This window comes from Rhincodon typus, chromosome 1 (assembly GCF_021869965.1).
Source record: "Rhincodon typus isolate 14 chromosome 1, sRhiTyp1.1, whole genome shotgun sequence".
Taxonomy (NCBI): Eukaryota; Metazoa; Chordata; class Chondrichthyes; order Orectolobiformes; family Rhincodontidae; genus Rhincodon; species Rhincodon typus.
This window is the reverse complement of record NC_063332.1, coordinates 4,185,585-4,200,182: the sequence shown is the minus strand read 5'-3', so window position 1 is coordinate 4,200,182 and position 14,598 is coordinate 4,185,585. Positions and strand designations below refer to the sequence as shown.

The 14,598-nt window shown below is 44.8% G+C and overlaps 1 protein-coding gene across 1 annotated transcript in view; it reads right to left on the bottom strand.

Moving 5' to 3' along the window:
* Window positions 1-273: 273 nt before the first annotated feature.
* The window catches only part of tex261 (testis expressed 261), a 17,903-nt gene continuing 3,578 nt past the window's right edge, over window positions 274-14,598 (bottom strand). Inside the window, exons 2-6 of the mRNA XM_048601546.1 lie at window positions 12,553-12,632; window positions 10,614-10,767; window positions 10,183-10,250; window positions 8,522-8,624; window positions 274-780 (exon numbers count right to left, since the gene is read on the bottom strand). Coding sequence (XP_048457503.1) covers window positions 665-780; window positions 8,522-8,624; window positions 10,183-10,250; window positions 10,614-10,767; window positions 12,553-12,632 — 521 coding nt within the window. The 3' untranslated portion in view covers window positions 274-664. The remainder of the gene's footprint in view (window positions 781-8,521; window positions 8,625-10,182; window positions 10,251-10,613; window positions 10,768-12,552; window positions 12,633-14,598) is intronic.

The window sequence follows — 14,598 nt, the reverse complement described above, 5'->3', positions numbered from 1 at the left end:
ACTGTATCTCTACTGATACTAATCCAGCTCCCTCACACTGTCACTCAGTAACCCCTCTCCCCACCACTCTTTACCCCGCCTAGTGCCCTGTATTACTGATTGTATCTCTCCTTACGTTAATACTGCTTCTTTGAGTGTCAACCTTGCAGTACAAACAGCAAATTCTGGGGATGATTGGAAAACACAAGATACCTAAAAGCAAATGCACAAGGCTCTCTTTAGAAAGAGCCAAAGGGAGGGACACTGCCTATGAAGTTGAACTGAACCAAAAAGTGTGTGAAACTGAACAAGGTTTACTGGAAGCATCATGACCATGTACGGTAATCATCAACTCCATTAGAAAATGGCAACATTTACACCGAATACGTCATGTTGGGAGCTTCAATCAAGTCCTCTCCAAATGGAACAAGATTTGCTTTTTTTTGTTTGAAGTCCTTCGAAATTCCAAAATCTGTGCAAAAATAACGCTTTTAAAATCTTCAACCAATATTCCTTCACGGAGGAGGGACCATTTAAAGAACAAAAACAAAAATCAAAAGAAATCCCAAATTAAAGTCCAAAGCAGGAGCTCATAATTCTCCAGGTCAGTAAGTCTCTTGGTCTCTCAGCTCCAACCTCCTGCACCTCGTCCATCACATTGACAAGAGTTCATGAACACACACAGTCAGTAAATCTTCTGTCGACTGGGCAGGATTGCCTCTTTGATGAAGGTGAAGATCACTAGGATTCCTGATCTCTTGCTCCTCTTTCCCTTTGTGAAGTAGTTTGACACAACGTCATCTGTGGAAAATTAAAGAAACCATGAACTAACCCACAAACTAGCCCATCAAACTAACTTTTCATAGAGTTGTTCAGCACAGAAACAGACCCTTCGCTCTAACTTGTCTGCACCAACCAGACATCCCAATCTGATCTAGTCCCATTTGCCAGTATTTAACCCACATCCCTCTAAACCCTTCCTATTCAACTACCCAATCAGATGCCTTTTAAATGTTGTAATTGTACCAGCCTCCACCACTTCCTCTGATAGCTCATTCCATACATGTAAAGTACACAAAGCAGAACAGAGCACTTATAAAGGAGTTTTCAAAAGAAATGGATACCCAAGAAGCACAATCCGCTGTTACCTCCAAGAAAGACCACAACACGGCCAGACATACTAGTCACCCTACTGTATATCAATGACATATCAGAGATGACCACAAGGCTACTCAGACCCCTAGGTATCAGAGTCGCCCACAAACCAACAACCACCCTATGACAGCTACTGACAAACAAAGGATCCCATACCCACAGCCTATAAAACTAACGTAATATACAAAATACCGTGCAAGGACTTTGAGAAACATTACATAGGCCAAACTGGAAGGAAACTGACAATAGGGATACATGAACACCAACTAGCCACCAAGAGACACGACCAATTCTCGCTTGTCTCGCTTCACACGGACAGCGGGGAGCATGAATTCAACTGGGACAACACATCCACAATTGCACAAGCCAAACAGAAACACGCCAGGGAATTCCTGCAGGCCTGGTATTGCAACTGGAACTCCATCAACAAACACATTGAATTAGACCCTGTGTACAAACCACTGAGAAACAGAACTGGAAGTGGTACCAAACACCCCAGCAAATTGAGGCATATAAATAATAAATGGGACAGAACACCGATGCTTCACTGGAGGCGCCCTGACAATGTTACCTAGCAGAGTAATGAAATGTCTGCAACCAAACACACTGGCTTGACGAGCATATCTACAACCTCATCCACATCCCGAGCTACAAATCTTCTTGAAAAAAAGTTGCCCCTTAGGTCCCTTTTACACCTATCCCCTATGCCCTCTAGTTTTGGGTTCCCCTATCCTGGGGAAAAGACCTTGTCTATTCACCCTATCCATGCCCCTCATGATTTTATAAACCTCTATGAGATCACCCCTCAGCCTCAGATGCTCCAGGGAATATGGCCCCAGGCTATTCAGCCTCTCCCTATAGCTCAGACCCTCCAACCCAATCTTTTCTGAACCTTTTCAAGTTTAACAACATCTTTCCTGTAACACAGCGACCAGAATTAAACACAGTATTCCAAAAGTGACCTAACTAATGTCCTGTACAGCTGCAACATGACCTCCCAACTCCGTTACTCAACGCTCTGACCAGTAAAGGCAAGCATACCAAACACCTTCACTATCCTTGCAACCAACAAACCAGCCCCTCAAACTAACACACTAGAGGTGGCAGCATAATGGTATACACTCAGGAGGGAACTGCTCTGGGTGTCATCAACATTAACTATCAATCCCATGAACCTCCTGCCGACTACCACGTTCTGCTGAGAAATCATTCCTCCATTTCAAACCTCGTGTATTGAGAATCTATCCAGCACCATTTTAATCAAAAGCTGTTTTCACCACTTTTCAGGAAGAGAGTTCAAAGAGAACCCACACTTCAGAGAAAAAAAAACTCCTGATCTCTGCTCATCACTTTAATGAGGGGTTATTTGAACATAGAACATAGAACAGTACAGCACAGTACAGGCCCTTTGGCGCACGATGTTGTGCCGAATTTTTACCCTAATCCTAAAGGTTTATCTAACCTCCACCCCCACCTTATACTATCATCCATATGCCTATCTAATAGCCGCTTAAATGCCTCTAATGAGGCCAACTCCACTACCCTCTCCGGCAATGCATTCCACGCCCCTACCACTCTGACTAAAGAACCGACCTCTGACGTCTCCCCGATATCTACCTCCTTTCACTTTAAAACTATGTCCCCTCGTAAAAGCTACCTCTACCCTAGGAAAAAGTCTCTGGCTGTCTACTCTATCTATACCTCTGATCATTTTGTACACCTCTATCAAGTCACCTCTCATCCTTCGTCGTTCTAAAGAGAAAAGCCCTAGCTCTCTCAACCTTTCCTCGTAAGACCTTCCCTCCATTCCAGGCAACATCCTGCTAAATCTCCTCTGCACCTTTTCCAACGCTTCCACATCTTTCCTGTAATGAGGCAACCAGAACTGGACACAATACTCCAGATGTGGCCAAACCAGGCTTTTGTATAGCTGGAGCATAACTTCACAGTTCTTGAACTCAATCCCTCTATTAATGAAAGCTAACACACCATACACCTTCTTAACAACTCTCACAAATAGAAGAGGACCCAGAACAGATCCTTGTGGTACACCACTCGTAACTGAGCACCATGTTGATTATTTTCCTTCCACTACCACCCTTTGTCTTCTAAGGGTCAGCCAATTCTGAATCCAATCTGTCACATGCCTCTTTACCTTCTGCATGAGCCTACCATGGGGAACCTTATCAAACGCCTTACTTAAATCCATGTATACCATATCCACGTGTTTGGTCACCTCTTCAAAGAATTCAATAAGGTTTGTGAGGCCTGATCTACCCCTCACAAATCCATGCTGACTATCACGAATCAAACTGTGCCTTTCCAAGTGATCATAAATCCTATCTCTCAGAGCCCTTTCCAATAATTTGCCCACCACTGACGTAAGACTAACTGGCCTGTAATTTCCAGGGTTATCCCTATTCCCTTTTTTGAACGAGGGAATGACGTTTGCCTCTCTCCAATCTTCCGGCACTATACCCGTGGACAGTGAGGACGAAAAGATCATCGCCAAAGGCCCTGCGATCTCTTCCCTCGCTTCCCATAGAATCCTTGGATAAATCCCATCAGGCCCGGGGGACTTATCTATCTTCAACTTCCTCAAAATTCCTGGCACATCTTTACTAACAGCGACCTCCTCTAGCCTATCAGCCTGTTTCACACTGTCCTCCTCTACAACTAGGTCCCTCTCAGTTGTGAATACCGAGGAAAAGTATTCATTAATGACCTCTCCTATCTCTTTATGCTCTGTGCACAAATTCCCTTTACAATCCTCGATCGGCCCTACCCTTTCTCTGGTCATTCCCTTATTCCTCAAGTACGTGTAAAAAGCCTTGGAGTTTTCCTTGATCCTATCTGCCACGGTTTTCTCTTGCCCCCTTATAGCTCTCCTAAGACCTTTCTTCAGCTCCTTCCTGGATAACTTGTATCCCTCTAGAGCCTTTTCCATTCCTTGTTTCCTAAACCTTACATAAGCATCCTTCTTCCTCTTAAACAGTCGTTCGAGAACCACGGCTCCCTCACTCAACCGCATCTTCCCTGCCTGCTAGGGACAAACATATCGAGCACACGCAGTATGCATTCCTTAAACAATCTCCACATTTCTACAGTGCTCTTCCCTGACAGCATCTGTTCCCATTTTATGTTATCCAGTTCTTGCCTAACAGAATTGTAATTACCCTTCCCCCAATTATAAACCTTACCCTGCTGTATGTACCTATCCTTTTCCATGACTATTGTAAAAGTAACAGAGTTATGATCACTACCGGCAAAATGCTCTCCTACCAACAGGTCTAACACTTGGCCCGGTTCATTACCAAGCACCAAATCCAAAGTGGCCTCTCCTCGTGTTGGTCTATCTACATACTGTGCCAGGAATCCTTCCTGAATACGCTGGACAAAATCTGCTCCATCTAAACTATTACAACTAAAATGTTTCCAATCAATATTTGGAAAGTTGAAGTCACCCATGACTACAACCCTGTGACTTCTGCACCTTTCCAGTATCTGCCTCCCAATCCACTCCTCCACTTCTCTGCAACTATTAGGGGGTCTGTAAAAAAAAAACCCAACAAAGTGACTGCTCCTTTCTTGTTCCTGACCTCAACCCAAACTGACTCTGTAGACATATTATTCTCGAACTGCCTTTCAGTAGCTGCTATACTCGCCCTGACTAGCAATGCCACTCCCCCACCTCTTTTTCCACCCTCCCTATTTCTTTTAAAGCATCTAAATCCCGGAACTTCCAACAACCATTCCTCTCCCCGAGTTACCCAAGTTTCTGTAATGGCCACAACATCGTAGCTCCAAGTACCCACCCATGCTCTAAGTTCCTCCGCCTTATTTCTGATACTTCTAGCATTGAAGTATACACACCTCAAACCATCTCGGTGTCCGCAATTACACTCCATTGACCACATTTTTTTATTAACAACCTCACTCCCTGTTGGAAGGCTGAATACCTCATGCTCTGAATTACAAATCCGGTTCCCCTCCCCCTGCCAATCTAGTTTAAACCATCCCGTACAGCTCTAGCAAACCTCCCTCCCAGGATATTTGTGCCCTTCCGGTTCAGGTGCAACCCATCCTTACTGTACAGGTCCCAACTTCCCCAGAATGTGCTCCAATTATCCACATAATGGGAGCCCTCCCTCCTACACCAGCCCTGTAGCCACGTGTTTAGCTGCACTCTCTCCCTATTTCTTACCTTGTTATCACGTGGCACTGGTAGTAATCCAGAGATAACTACACTGTTTGTCCTGGACTTCAGCTTCCAACCTAACTCCCTGTACTCGTTTTTCACATTCTCTGTCCTTTTTCTACCTATGTCATTGGTACCGAGGTGTACCATGACTCTGGTTGCTCACCCTCCCCCTTAAGGATCTTGAAGGCACGATCCGAGATATCACGGACCCTGGCACCCAGGAGGCAACGTACCATCCAATCATCTCGTTTGTGTCCACAGAACCGCCTGTCTGTGCCTCTTACTATTGAATTCTCCCACTACAATTGCTCTCCTATTCTCCCCCCTTCCCTTCTGTGCCACAGGGTCAGGCTCAGTGCCAGAGACCTGGCCGCTATGGCCTTCCCCTGGTAGGTCGTCCCCCCCAGCAGTATCCAAAATGGTATATTTATTATTGAGGGGAACGGCCACAGGGGATCCCTGCACTGTCTGCCTATTCCCTTTCCCCTTCCTGACAGTCACCCAGCTACCTTTTTCCTGTACCTTGGGTGTGACCATCTCCCTATAAATCCTCTCTTTGAGAGGAGTTTGAATTTGAATTAAACATACATGCGCCAGAGGGGTCACCAATTTCAAATAGCGAAGTAGTGAAATGTCTTCTCTAAGATTGAGTATCTGGTAATGGAAGGAGAATCCTCGAACATGAAGAGCATTTTGTTACGCGAGGGGGTGAAAAGTGATCAGGATAGGCAGCACTGTAGATTTGAGATTACAATCAGAACAGCCACCATCTTATTAAATGGTTAAGCAGGCTCAAGGAGCTGATTTATTTTTAATCCATTCACAGGATGTGGGCATCCTTGCCTATTGTAGTATTTATTGTCCATCCCAAATTAAGAGTCAACCACATTGCTGTGCATCTGGAGTCGCTTGTAGGTCAGACCAGGTAAGCAATGCAGTTTCCTTCCCTGAAGGTTATTAATGAACTAGATGGGATTTCCCCCCCCACAATCAGCAATAGTTTCACAGTCATTAGGCTCTTAATTCCAAATTTTTATTTAATTCAAATTCCAATATGGCAGGATTTGAGCTCAGGTCCCCAAAACATTACCTCCGTCTCTGGTTTAATAGTCTGGCAATAATACCACTATGTCATCACTTCCTCATGGACAACCCTTTATTTTTAACACAACTCTCTATTTCCAGAAAAAGAGGTAAACATCACTTCCACATCAATTCTGTCAGGACCCCTCTGGTGCTTGTAGGTTTAATTCAAATTCACCGCTCATGCTTCTAAACTCCACTGATAAAAGCCCAGCCTGTCCATTCTTTCCTCATAAGACAACATACCCAGTTTGGGTATTACTCTGATAAACCTTCTCTGAACTGTTTCCAATGCATCTCTGCCCAAATAAGAAGACCAATACTACACACACCACTACAGACGTAGTCTCACCAATGCCCAGTTTAACCGAAACATTTCCTCCCTACTCTTGATTTCACTTTCCTTCATGATAAATGATAACCTTCTATTAGCTATCCTAATCACTGGTTATACCTGCATATTAATCTCTTACCATGCAGACACTAAAACACCAGATCTCTCTGCATGCCAGAGTTCCGCACTGTTTAAATGAGATGTTCTTTTTAATTCTGCCTGCCAACATGGACAATTTCACATGTCCCTATATTATACTCCATTTGCCAGATCTTTGTCACAATATTGGTTTCATAACTCACTTTCTGAGCTATCCTTGTGGCATCAGCAAATTTAGCAATAATACCAGCAGAACCAGTCATTTATATAACTCCCCAAAGCTGGTCCACCATCTACAAGGCACAAGTTAGGAGTGAAGGAATACTCCCCACTTGCCTGGATGGGTGCAGCCCCAACAACACTCAAGAAGCTCGACACCATCCAGGACAAAGCAGCTTGATTGGCACTACATCCACTCCTCCACTACTGATGCTCAGCAGCAGTGTGTACTATTTACAAGATGCACTGCAGAAATTCACCAAAGATCCTCAGACAGCACCTTCCAAAGCCATAACCAACAAGAAAAACAGAAGTTGCTGGAAAAACTCAGCAGGTCTGGCAGCATCTGCAGAGAGAAATCAAGAGTAAATGTTTCTGATCCAGTGACTCTTCCTCAGAACTAATGGTAATGAAGAAATGTCGGTTTGTATGCAGAAGGTGAAGTGGGAGGCGAAGAAGCAGTAAACGATAGGTGGGGAGAGATCCCAAAGAAAAAGAAGAACAGTTGGACAGACAAGGGAACAGCCGATATATCTGTCCCTGGTTTGCTGCAGTTCTCCAGCGAAGCTCAATGCAAGCTGGAAGAACAACACCTCATTTTCCACTTGGGAACCCTGCAGCCCTCCGGACTTAATATTGAGTTCAATAACTTAAGGGCTTGAACTCTCCCATGTCCTAGCCCCCCACCCCCCACACACCAGGCCTTGTTATGACACAGTCTGCTATTACACACCCTCTGTTGTTAGCCACTAACAGTCCCCATTAACAGCTATTCCCAGCCTGATCACCATCCACTCCTTTTTCTGTCCAACTATTCTTCTCTCGCTCTTTGGGCTCTATCCCCACCTATTGTTTACTCCTTAATGCCTCCCCCTATGCCTACTCTATCGTCTGCATATAAACTGACACTTTCCTCGCTACCATCAGTGCTGAGGAAGGGTCACTCGACCCAAACTGTTAACTCTGATTTCTCTCCACAGAGACTGCCAGACCTGCTGAGTTCTGTTTCTGATTTACAGCATCCACAGTTCTTTTGGTTTTTACCTTCCAAACCCTCGGCCACTTCTAATTAGAAGGACAGATACATGGGAACACCACCACCTTCAAGTTCCCCTCCAAGCCACTCACCATCCTGACTTTAGAAATATATCGCCATTCCTTCACTGTCACTGGGTCAAAATCTTGGAATTCCCTCCCTAACAGCACAGAGTGTATCTGATCCCCCATGAACAGCAACGGTTCAAGAAGGCAGCTCACCATAACCTTCTCAAGGGCAGTTAGGGACGGGCAACATATTCTGGCCTAGCCAATGACATTTACATGCTATGAGTGATTGAAAATATGATCACTCAACCCACAAACCAGCCAAATTAACATTTAGCACATAAACCAATCCACCAACTGACCAACACACCGACAATTTTTCATCAACTTGTGCAGGCCTCACTCACCTCCCTGCTGAATCGTGGATGGGAGGACATTCTCTCCAGCAGAAAGGGACACAAAGAAGGAGAAAGGGGTTATCCACAGGCACAGTGTGAAGTAAGCCAGTACCTGAAGGAATACAGAAAAACCAAATGATTTAACTGGTAACCAAACAGGTGAGTACATAAACAAACAAGACAGGTCTTAATTACAAAATGAATAACCTCTCGCTTCCCCTCATTAAAATCTATTGGCCCCTTGTTGCTCACCCATGCATCCAGTCTATATCTCTTTGCAGCCTGTTCTGATTAAACTGTGTGATTTGTATAGTATACTAATATCATTTTTGGAGATGAATTTCAAACTAATGGCATATGGGTGTTGGGTAGTTTTGTGAAGAGTTCTGCGAGTACACAAGATGAAAGATTCCTTTCTGGAACAGTGACCTAATCCAGCATGGCTCAGACAGCAGGCCCCTGGAGTGTTAATGGAAGATCCTTTATACTGAGAGGTTTATGATCAACTAAACATCAGAGGCATTAAATAAAAACCAAAAGAACTGCGGATGCTGTAAATCAGGAACAAAAACAAAGTTGCTGGAAAAGCTCAGCAGGTCTGGCAGCATCTGTGGAGGAGAAAACAGAGTTCTTTTGGTTTTTATTTAGTATTTAACTCACTGCCACATCTCTTCCAGGCATGCCCACCTTGAAGAAGTTCTGCTCCTCCCTCCGACGGGATTCCCGTTCCAATCAAAGGCATTAAGTTATTTTTCATTTAGAATAATCTAGGATTCGTTTTAGATTAGAAAACCCAGAAACTGAGAGCTTTTAGTGCGGTTTTGGAGGAGACATGACTGCACTCAAAAGATAAATATAGTTTCTCTCCTAGAAAGAATTATAGGACTGTGCAGGAAAAGCACAATTTCATTGGTGTTAAAGTTTAGCTTGTGAAACTTCCAGACCAGAAGTGTTTGGCTAGAAATATGCAGATTAGTAAGAACAAGTGAGAACATCCAAGCTTTCAGGTTCATCAGTATTCATATAAGTCTTTGCAGTTTACAGGACAATATTGGGGTAAGTAGTTAAAGCAGACCTAAAGATGTGACATAGAGGGTCATTTCTGGTTGGCATAGACGTGGTGGGCCGAAGTCCTGTTTCTATGCTGTATGACTCTATAATTTCTCTGGATTGGAATTGCTGCAAAGTGATGGTGGTGGAAAATAGATGAGGCTTTGTTTTCTTGTTTTTTTAATACTATCTTTCAAACTGTTTTTTTTAACCTTTTGTGTCATAAACTATTAATTTATCGTTAAAGAAAATCTGCAGCTGTGTGTGCCTATGTTACAGTGAATGACCACAGCATTAAATGAGAAACAATCTGATCTGTTGAGCCAGATTTCCTTTTGGCTTTGACTAAATATAGACTGTAAATAGCTGAGCGACCAGCAGTGATCCTGCGGCACTCCAATAGTCTATCCATCTTAAATATATTATCTCTAAATTCAACGGCCCTTGTGCTGTGTGTTCCCTTAATGAATACCTTTTAGAAATCTAAGTATACTATGTCTATTGATTCCCCTTTATCTATCCTACTAGTTAGACCCTCAAAAAACTAACACATTATTTAAAAACAAGTTGCCTACCATAAAACCAAGGTGACTTTCTTTGAAAAAGCTGCTGTTCCTTACCTCAGCAAAGGGATAGTATTCTTCTGCAAAGTGTTGAAATGCCAAGTAATGGTTACAAACCAGCAGCACTGTGGGAGGGTTAAAAGTAAAATGTCCATTATGCTTCAGTTGCTGTCAGTTTAACACATCATAAACACCTATAACCTAGCGCGGACTGATCTATCACTGTGTACCCGTGAAACAGAGACTGACAGCGAATGCCTGTTGGGGAGTGGGGGGGGGGGGGGGGGGATAGAAAGACTGAAAAGTGGGGGATTTATTAGACTGAATAGTTGGGTAAGAGAAGGGAGGGGCCAACCGAGCTGTAGAAGGAGTTGTGATGGGGTGTGGTTACTGCTAGGGCTCTCGTATCCCAACCTCTTGTTTCTTGAGGAGTTAATTAGCAACAACGAACACTAGGTCACCCAGAAATCAATGGGAAAGGTACTTACCACAGGACAGTATAAAATTGGGCGATGTGAGCAATATGTATGGAAAAGTCTGTAGGAGGCCAAAGTAGACGAGGTTTGTGAAAAGTCCGACTCCAATCATTAATGCAGGAAAATTCTCAAAGAGGTAGAGTCCAACCAGCACGGCGGTGGAGAACTGAGGAGTCAAGAAAGTGAACTGAAGATGAACAACTTGCATTTATCCTTTAATGTGAAAAAAGCCAGCATCACATCGCAGTCTGCAACCAGAAACAGGCCATTCTTTGTATTCCACATCTATCACCTCCATCCATATTGACTCCTTTATTCCTTTCTCCATCATGTCTGCAATTCCCTGTGATAGTGAATTCCACACTCTCACCACTCTTGGGGCAAAAATATTTCTCCTAGCTTTTCTGCTGTATTTATTAATCACTCTCATATCTCGATGGCCATTGATCCTGGTCTCCTCACAATCGGAAATATCTATCTTGTAAGAGCCTCTATTAGATCAGCTTCAGCCTTCATTTTACCAGAGAACGTCTTCAGCCCCATTGCTCCCCGATAGTTAAAAGCTCTGTTCTGACATCATTATACAAATCACTCTAGCGTGTCCTATATATGTATGTATCTATTTTATAATATGGTCACCAGAATTGTTCACCATACTCCAGTGTGGCTTAATACATAAAACACTTCAAGAGGGTGAAACAGGCACCATGCAGCCTTGGGTAGATCCAAACTTGGAGGTTAATTGTAGGGCAACAGAATGGGGATAGGCAGTATGTGGCACAGACTGAGTCATAACAGTAACATCACTGGGACAGGGAGTTCAAAACCCACCACAGCAACTGGTGAAATTTTACCACAATTAACAAAACCTGGAACTGAAAGCTCGTCTCTGAAATGGTGACCATGAAACAATCATCAATTGCTTTCAAAGACACATCCAGTTCATTCATCTCTTTTAGGGAAGGAGATCTGCCTGGTCCGGCGTACACATGACTCCAGACCAATGTGGTTGACTCTTAACAAATGCTGGCCAAGCCAGCGATACCCTCTGCCCATGAATGAAGTTTTAAAATTGGAGTTTTTAACCCTATTGCAGGATTCATTTGAAAAGTAATACATTCTGAGAGGTACTGCTACGGTTGGACATTTCTGAACAATCTCACAACTTCACAGGAACAGAGAGAAACTTTTTTTTTTACTGTTTACAGAGAGCAACAAACTATTCATTGATACAAATCTCAGTTTGCAAACAGCTATGATGGGATTTGAACTCAGTCTCAGAACACCTACGCTCGCTTCGCACTAAACAACTGCACCTCCCAGTCGCGAACCATTTCAACTCCCCCTTCCATTCCTCAGACGACATGTCCATCCTGGGCCTCCTGCAGTGCCACAACGATGCCACCCGAAGGTTGCAGGAACAGCAACTCATATTCCGCTTGGGAACCCTGCAGCCCAATGGTATCAATGTGGATTTCACAAGTTTCAAAATCTCCCCTCCCCCTACCGCATCCCAAAACCAGCCCAGCTCGGCCCACCTCCCTAACTTGTCCTTCTTCCCACCTATCCCCTCCTCCCACCTCTCCCCCTATCTTCTCCTCTATCCGCCTCCCCCTCTCTCTCTATTTATTTCAGAACCCCCTTCCCCTCCTCCATTTCTGAAGAAGGGTCTAGGCCCGAAACGTCAGCCTTCCTGCTCCTCTGATGCTGCTTGGCCTGCTGTGTTCATCCAGCTCTACACCTTGTTATCCCTGCACTCATTGTGTGCGATGGGCTGAGTGGCCTACTCCCACCCCTCCTTTACAATGCAGTCATCAGGACAGAGAAAGCCTGGTCTAGTCAGTGTCCTACAGTCGGAGTTTAAACGCGGAGCCTCCCCCTCCCCTCCCTGACCGACTCCTCCCCACCCACAAAACGTTGCACACTTCCCGGGTCACAGCGAAACACTCACCCATATCATGTACTTGATAATGCGGCTGGTAATTACTGTATACTCTTCGATTAATTCTGCCAGATAGTACAGGCCAGCAGCTGTTGATAGAGGGAGAGACAGCAACACACACATTACATGGTGACAACACTGAAAGGGGGGGGAAAAAAGAGGAGGAGGAGAGAGGTTCATCTAAAATAGGACAGATATCTCGAAGACTGGGGATCACACTGTTGATAGAAATCTTCAATGTACGTACATTGTACATAATTTATAGCTCAGGAACAGGCCACTCAGTCCAACTGATCTTTACGCTCCTAGCCCACATTATCTTAGCCTGTTAGGATATCCGTCTCCTCCTGACTCTCCACCACCCCCACTCCAGTGTTTAACTGGGTTCTGAGGGAATGGGGCTATACTGTTCACATCAATGTCCCACGGTAATGTGTCACACACACTCAGCACTCTCACGGTACTGAGGCTTTGAATTCCAGATCAGATTTTTCACTCACTCTGTTACATTTGTTTCCAATTCTGCTAAATTCAAAAAGTATTTGACCATTATTTACCCAATCAGACACTGCATGATCTTTAAAGACACCCCACACTCTTCATTCTCCCCGTAGCCCTGTATCAATCAAGGTACCGCACAGGAAGCTGCTGAGTAAGATAAGGGCCCACGGTGTTAGAGGCAAGATACTAGCATGGATAGAAGATTGGCTGCCTGGCAAAAAGCAGAGAGTGGGGTTAAAGGGGTCTTTCTCAGGATGGCAGCCAGTGACAAGTGGTGTTCCACAAGGGGCAGTGCTGGGACCACAACTTTTCACTTTGTACATTAAATGATCTCGACGAAGGAACTGTGGGCATTCTGGCTACGTTTGCAGATGATACAAAGATAGGTGGAGGGACAGGTAGTATTGAAGAGGTGGGGAGGCTGCAGAATGATTTGGACAGGTAAGGAGAGTGGGTAAAGAAGTGGCAGATGGAGTACAACGTGGGAAAGTGTGAGGTCATGCACTTTAGTGGGAAGAATAGAGACACAGGAGATCTAGTCCAGGATTCTCTCAAGGTAAACTTGCAGGTTGAGTCAGTAGGGTAAATGCAACTTTGGCATTTATTTTGAAAGGACTTGAATATAAAAGCAGGGATGTACTTTTGAGGCTCTAAAAGGGTCTGGTCAAGCCAAATGTGGAGCATTGTGCAGTTTTGGGCCCCATATCTCAGGAAAGTGGTTTAGCCCTGGAGCAGGTTCAGAGGAGGTTCATGAGAATGGTCCCAGGAATGAAAAGCTTAACATATGAGGAACGATCGAATTGAAATTTACAGAATACTGAATGGCCTGGACAGAGTGGATGTTGGGAAGATGTTTCCATTGGTAGGAGAGACCAGGACCCGAGGGCACAGCCTTAGAGTAAAGGGAAGACCTTTTAGAAAGGAGATAAGGAGAAACTGCTTCAGCCAGAGAGTGGTGAATCTATGGAATTCACTACCACAGAAGGCTGTGGAGGCCAGATCATTGAGTACATTTAAGACGGAGATAGATAGGTTCTTGATGGTCAAGGGGATCAAGTGTTACGGGGAGAAAGCAGAAGAATGGGGTTGAGAACTTATCAGCCATGACTGAATGGCGTGGCAGACTCGATGGGCTGAACGGCCTAACTTCTGCTCCTATGTCTTATGGTCTAACTTATCCCACTGCCCCACTCTCTCCCCATAGCCCTGTATCAATCCCCAACTAATCCCACTCCCTCCCCATAGCCCTGTGTCAGTCCCCAACTAATCCCACAGCCCCACTCCCTCCCCATAGCCCTGTGTCAGTCCCCAACTAATCCCACAGCCCCACTCTCTCCCCATAGCCGTGTCAGTCCCCAACTAATCCCACTGCCCCGCTCTCTCCCCATAGCCCTGTGTCAGTCCCCAACTAATCCCACTGCCCCGCTCTCTCCCCATAGCCCTGTGTCAGTCCCCAACTAATCCCACTGCCCCGCTCTCTCCCCGTAGCCCTGTGTCAGTCCCCAACTAATCCCACTGCCCCGCTCTCTCCCCGTAGCCCTGTGTCAGTCCCCA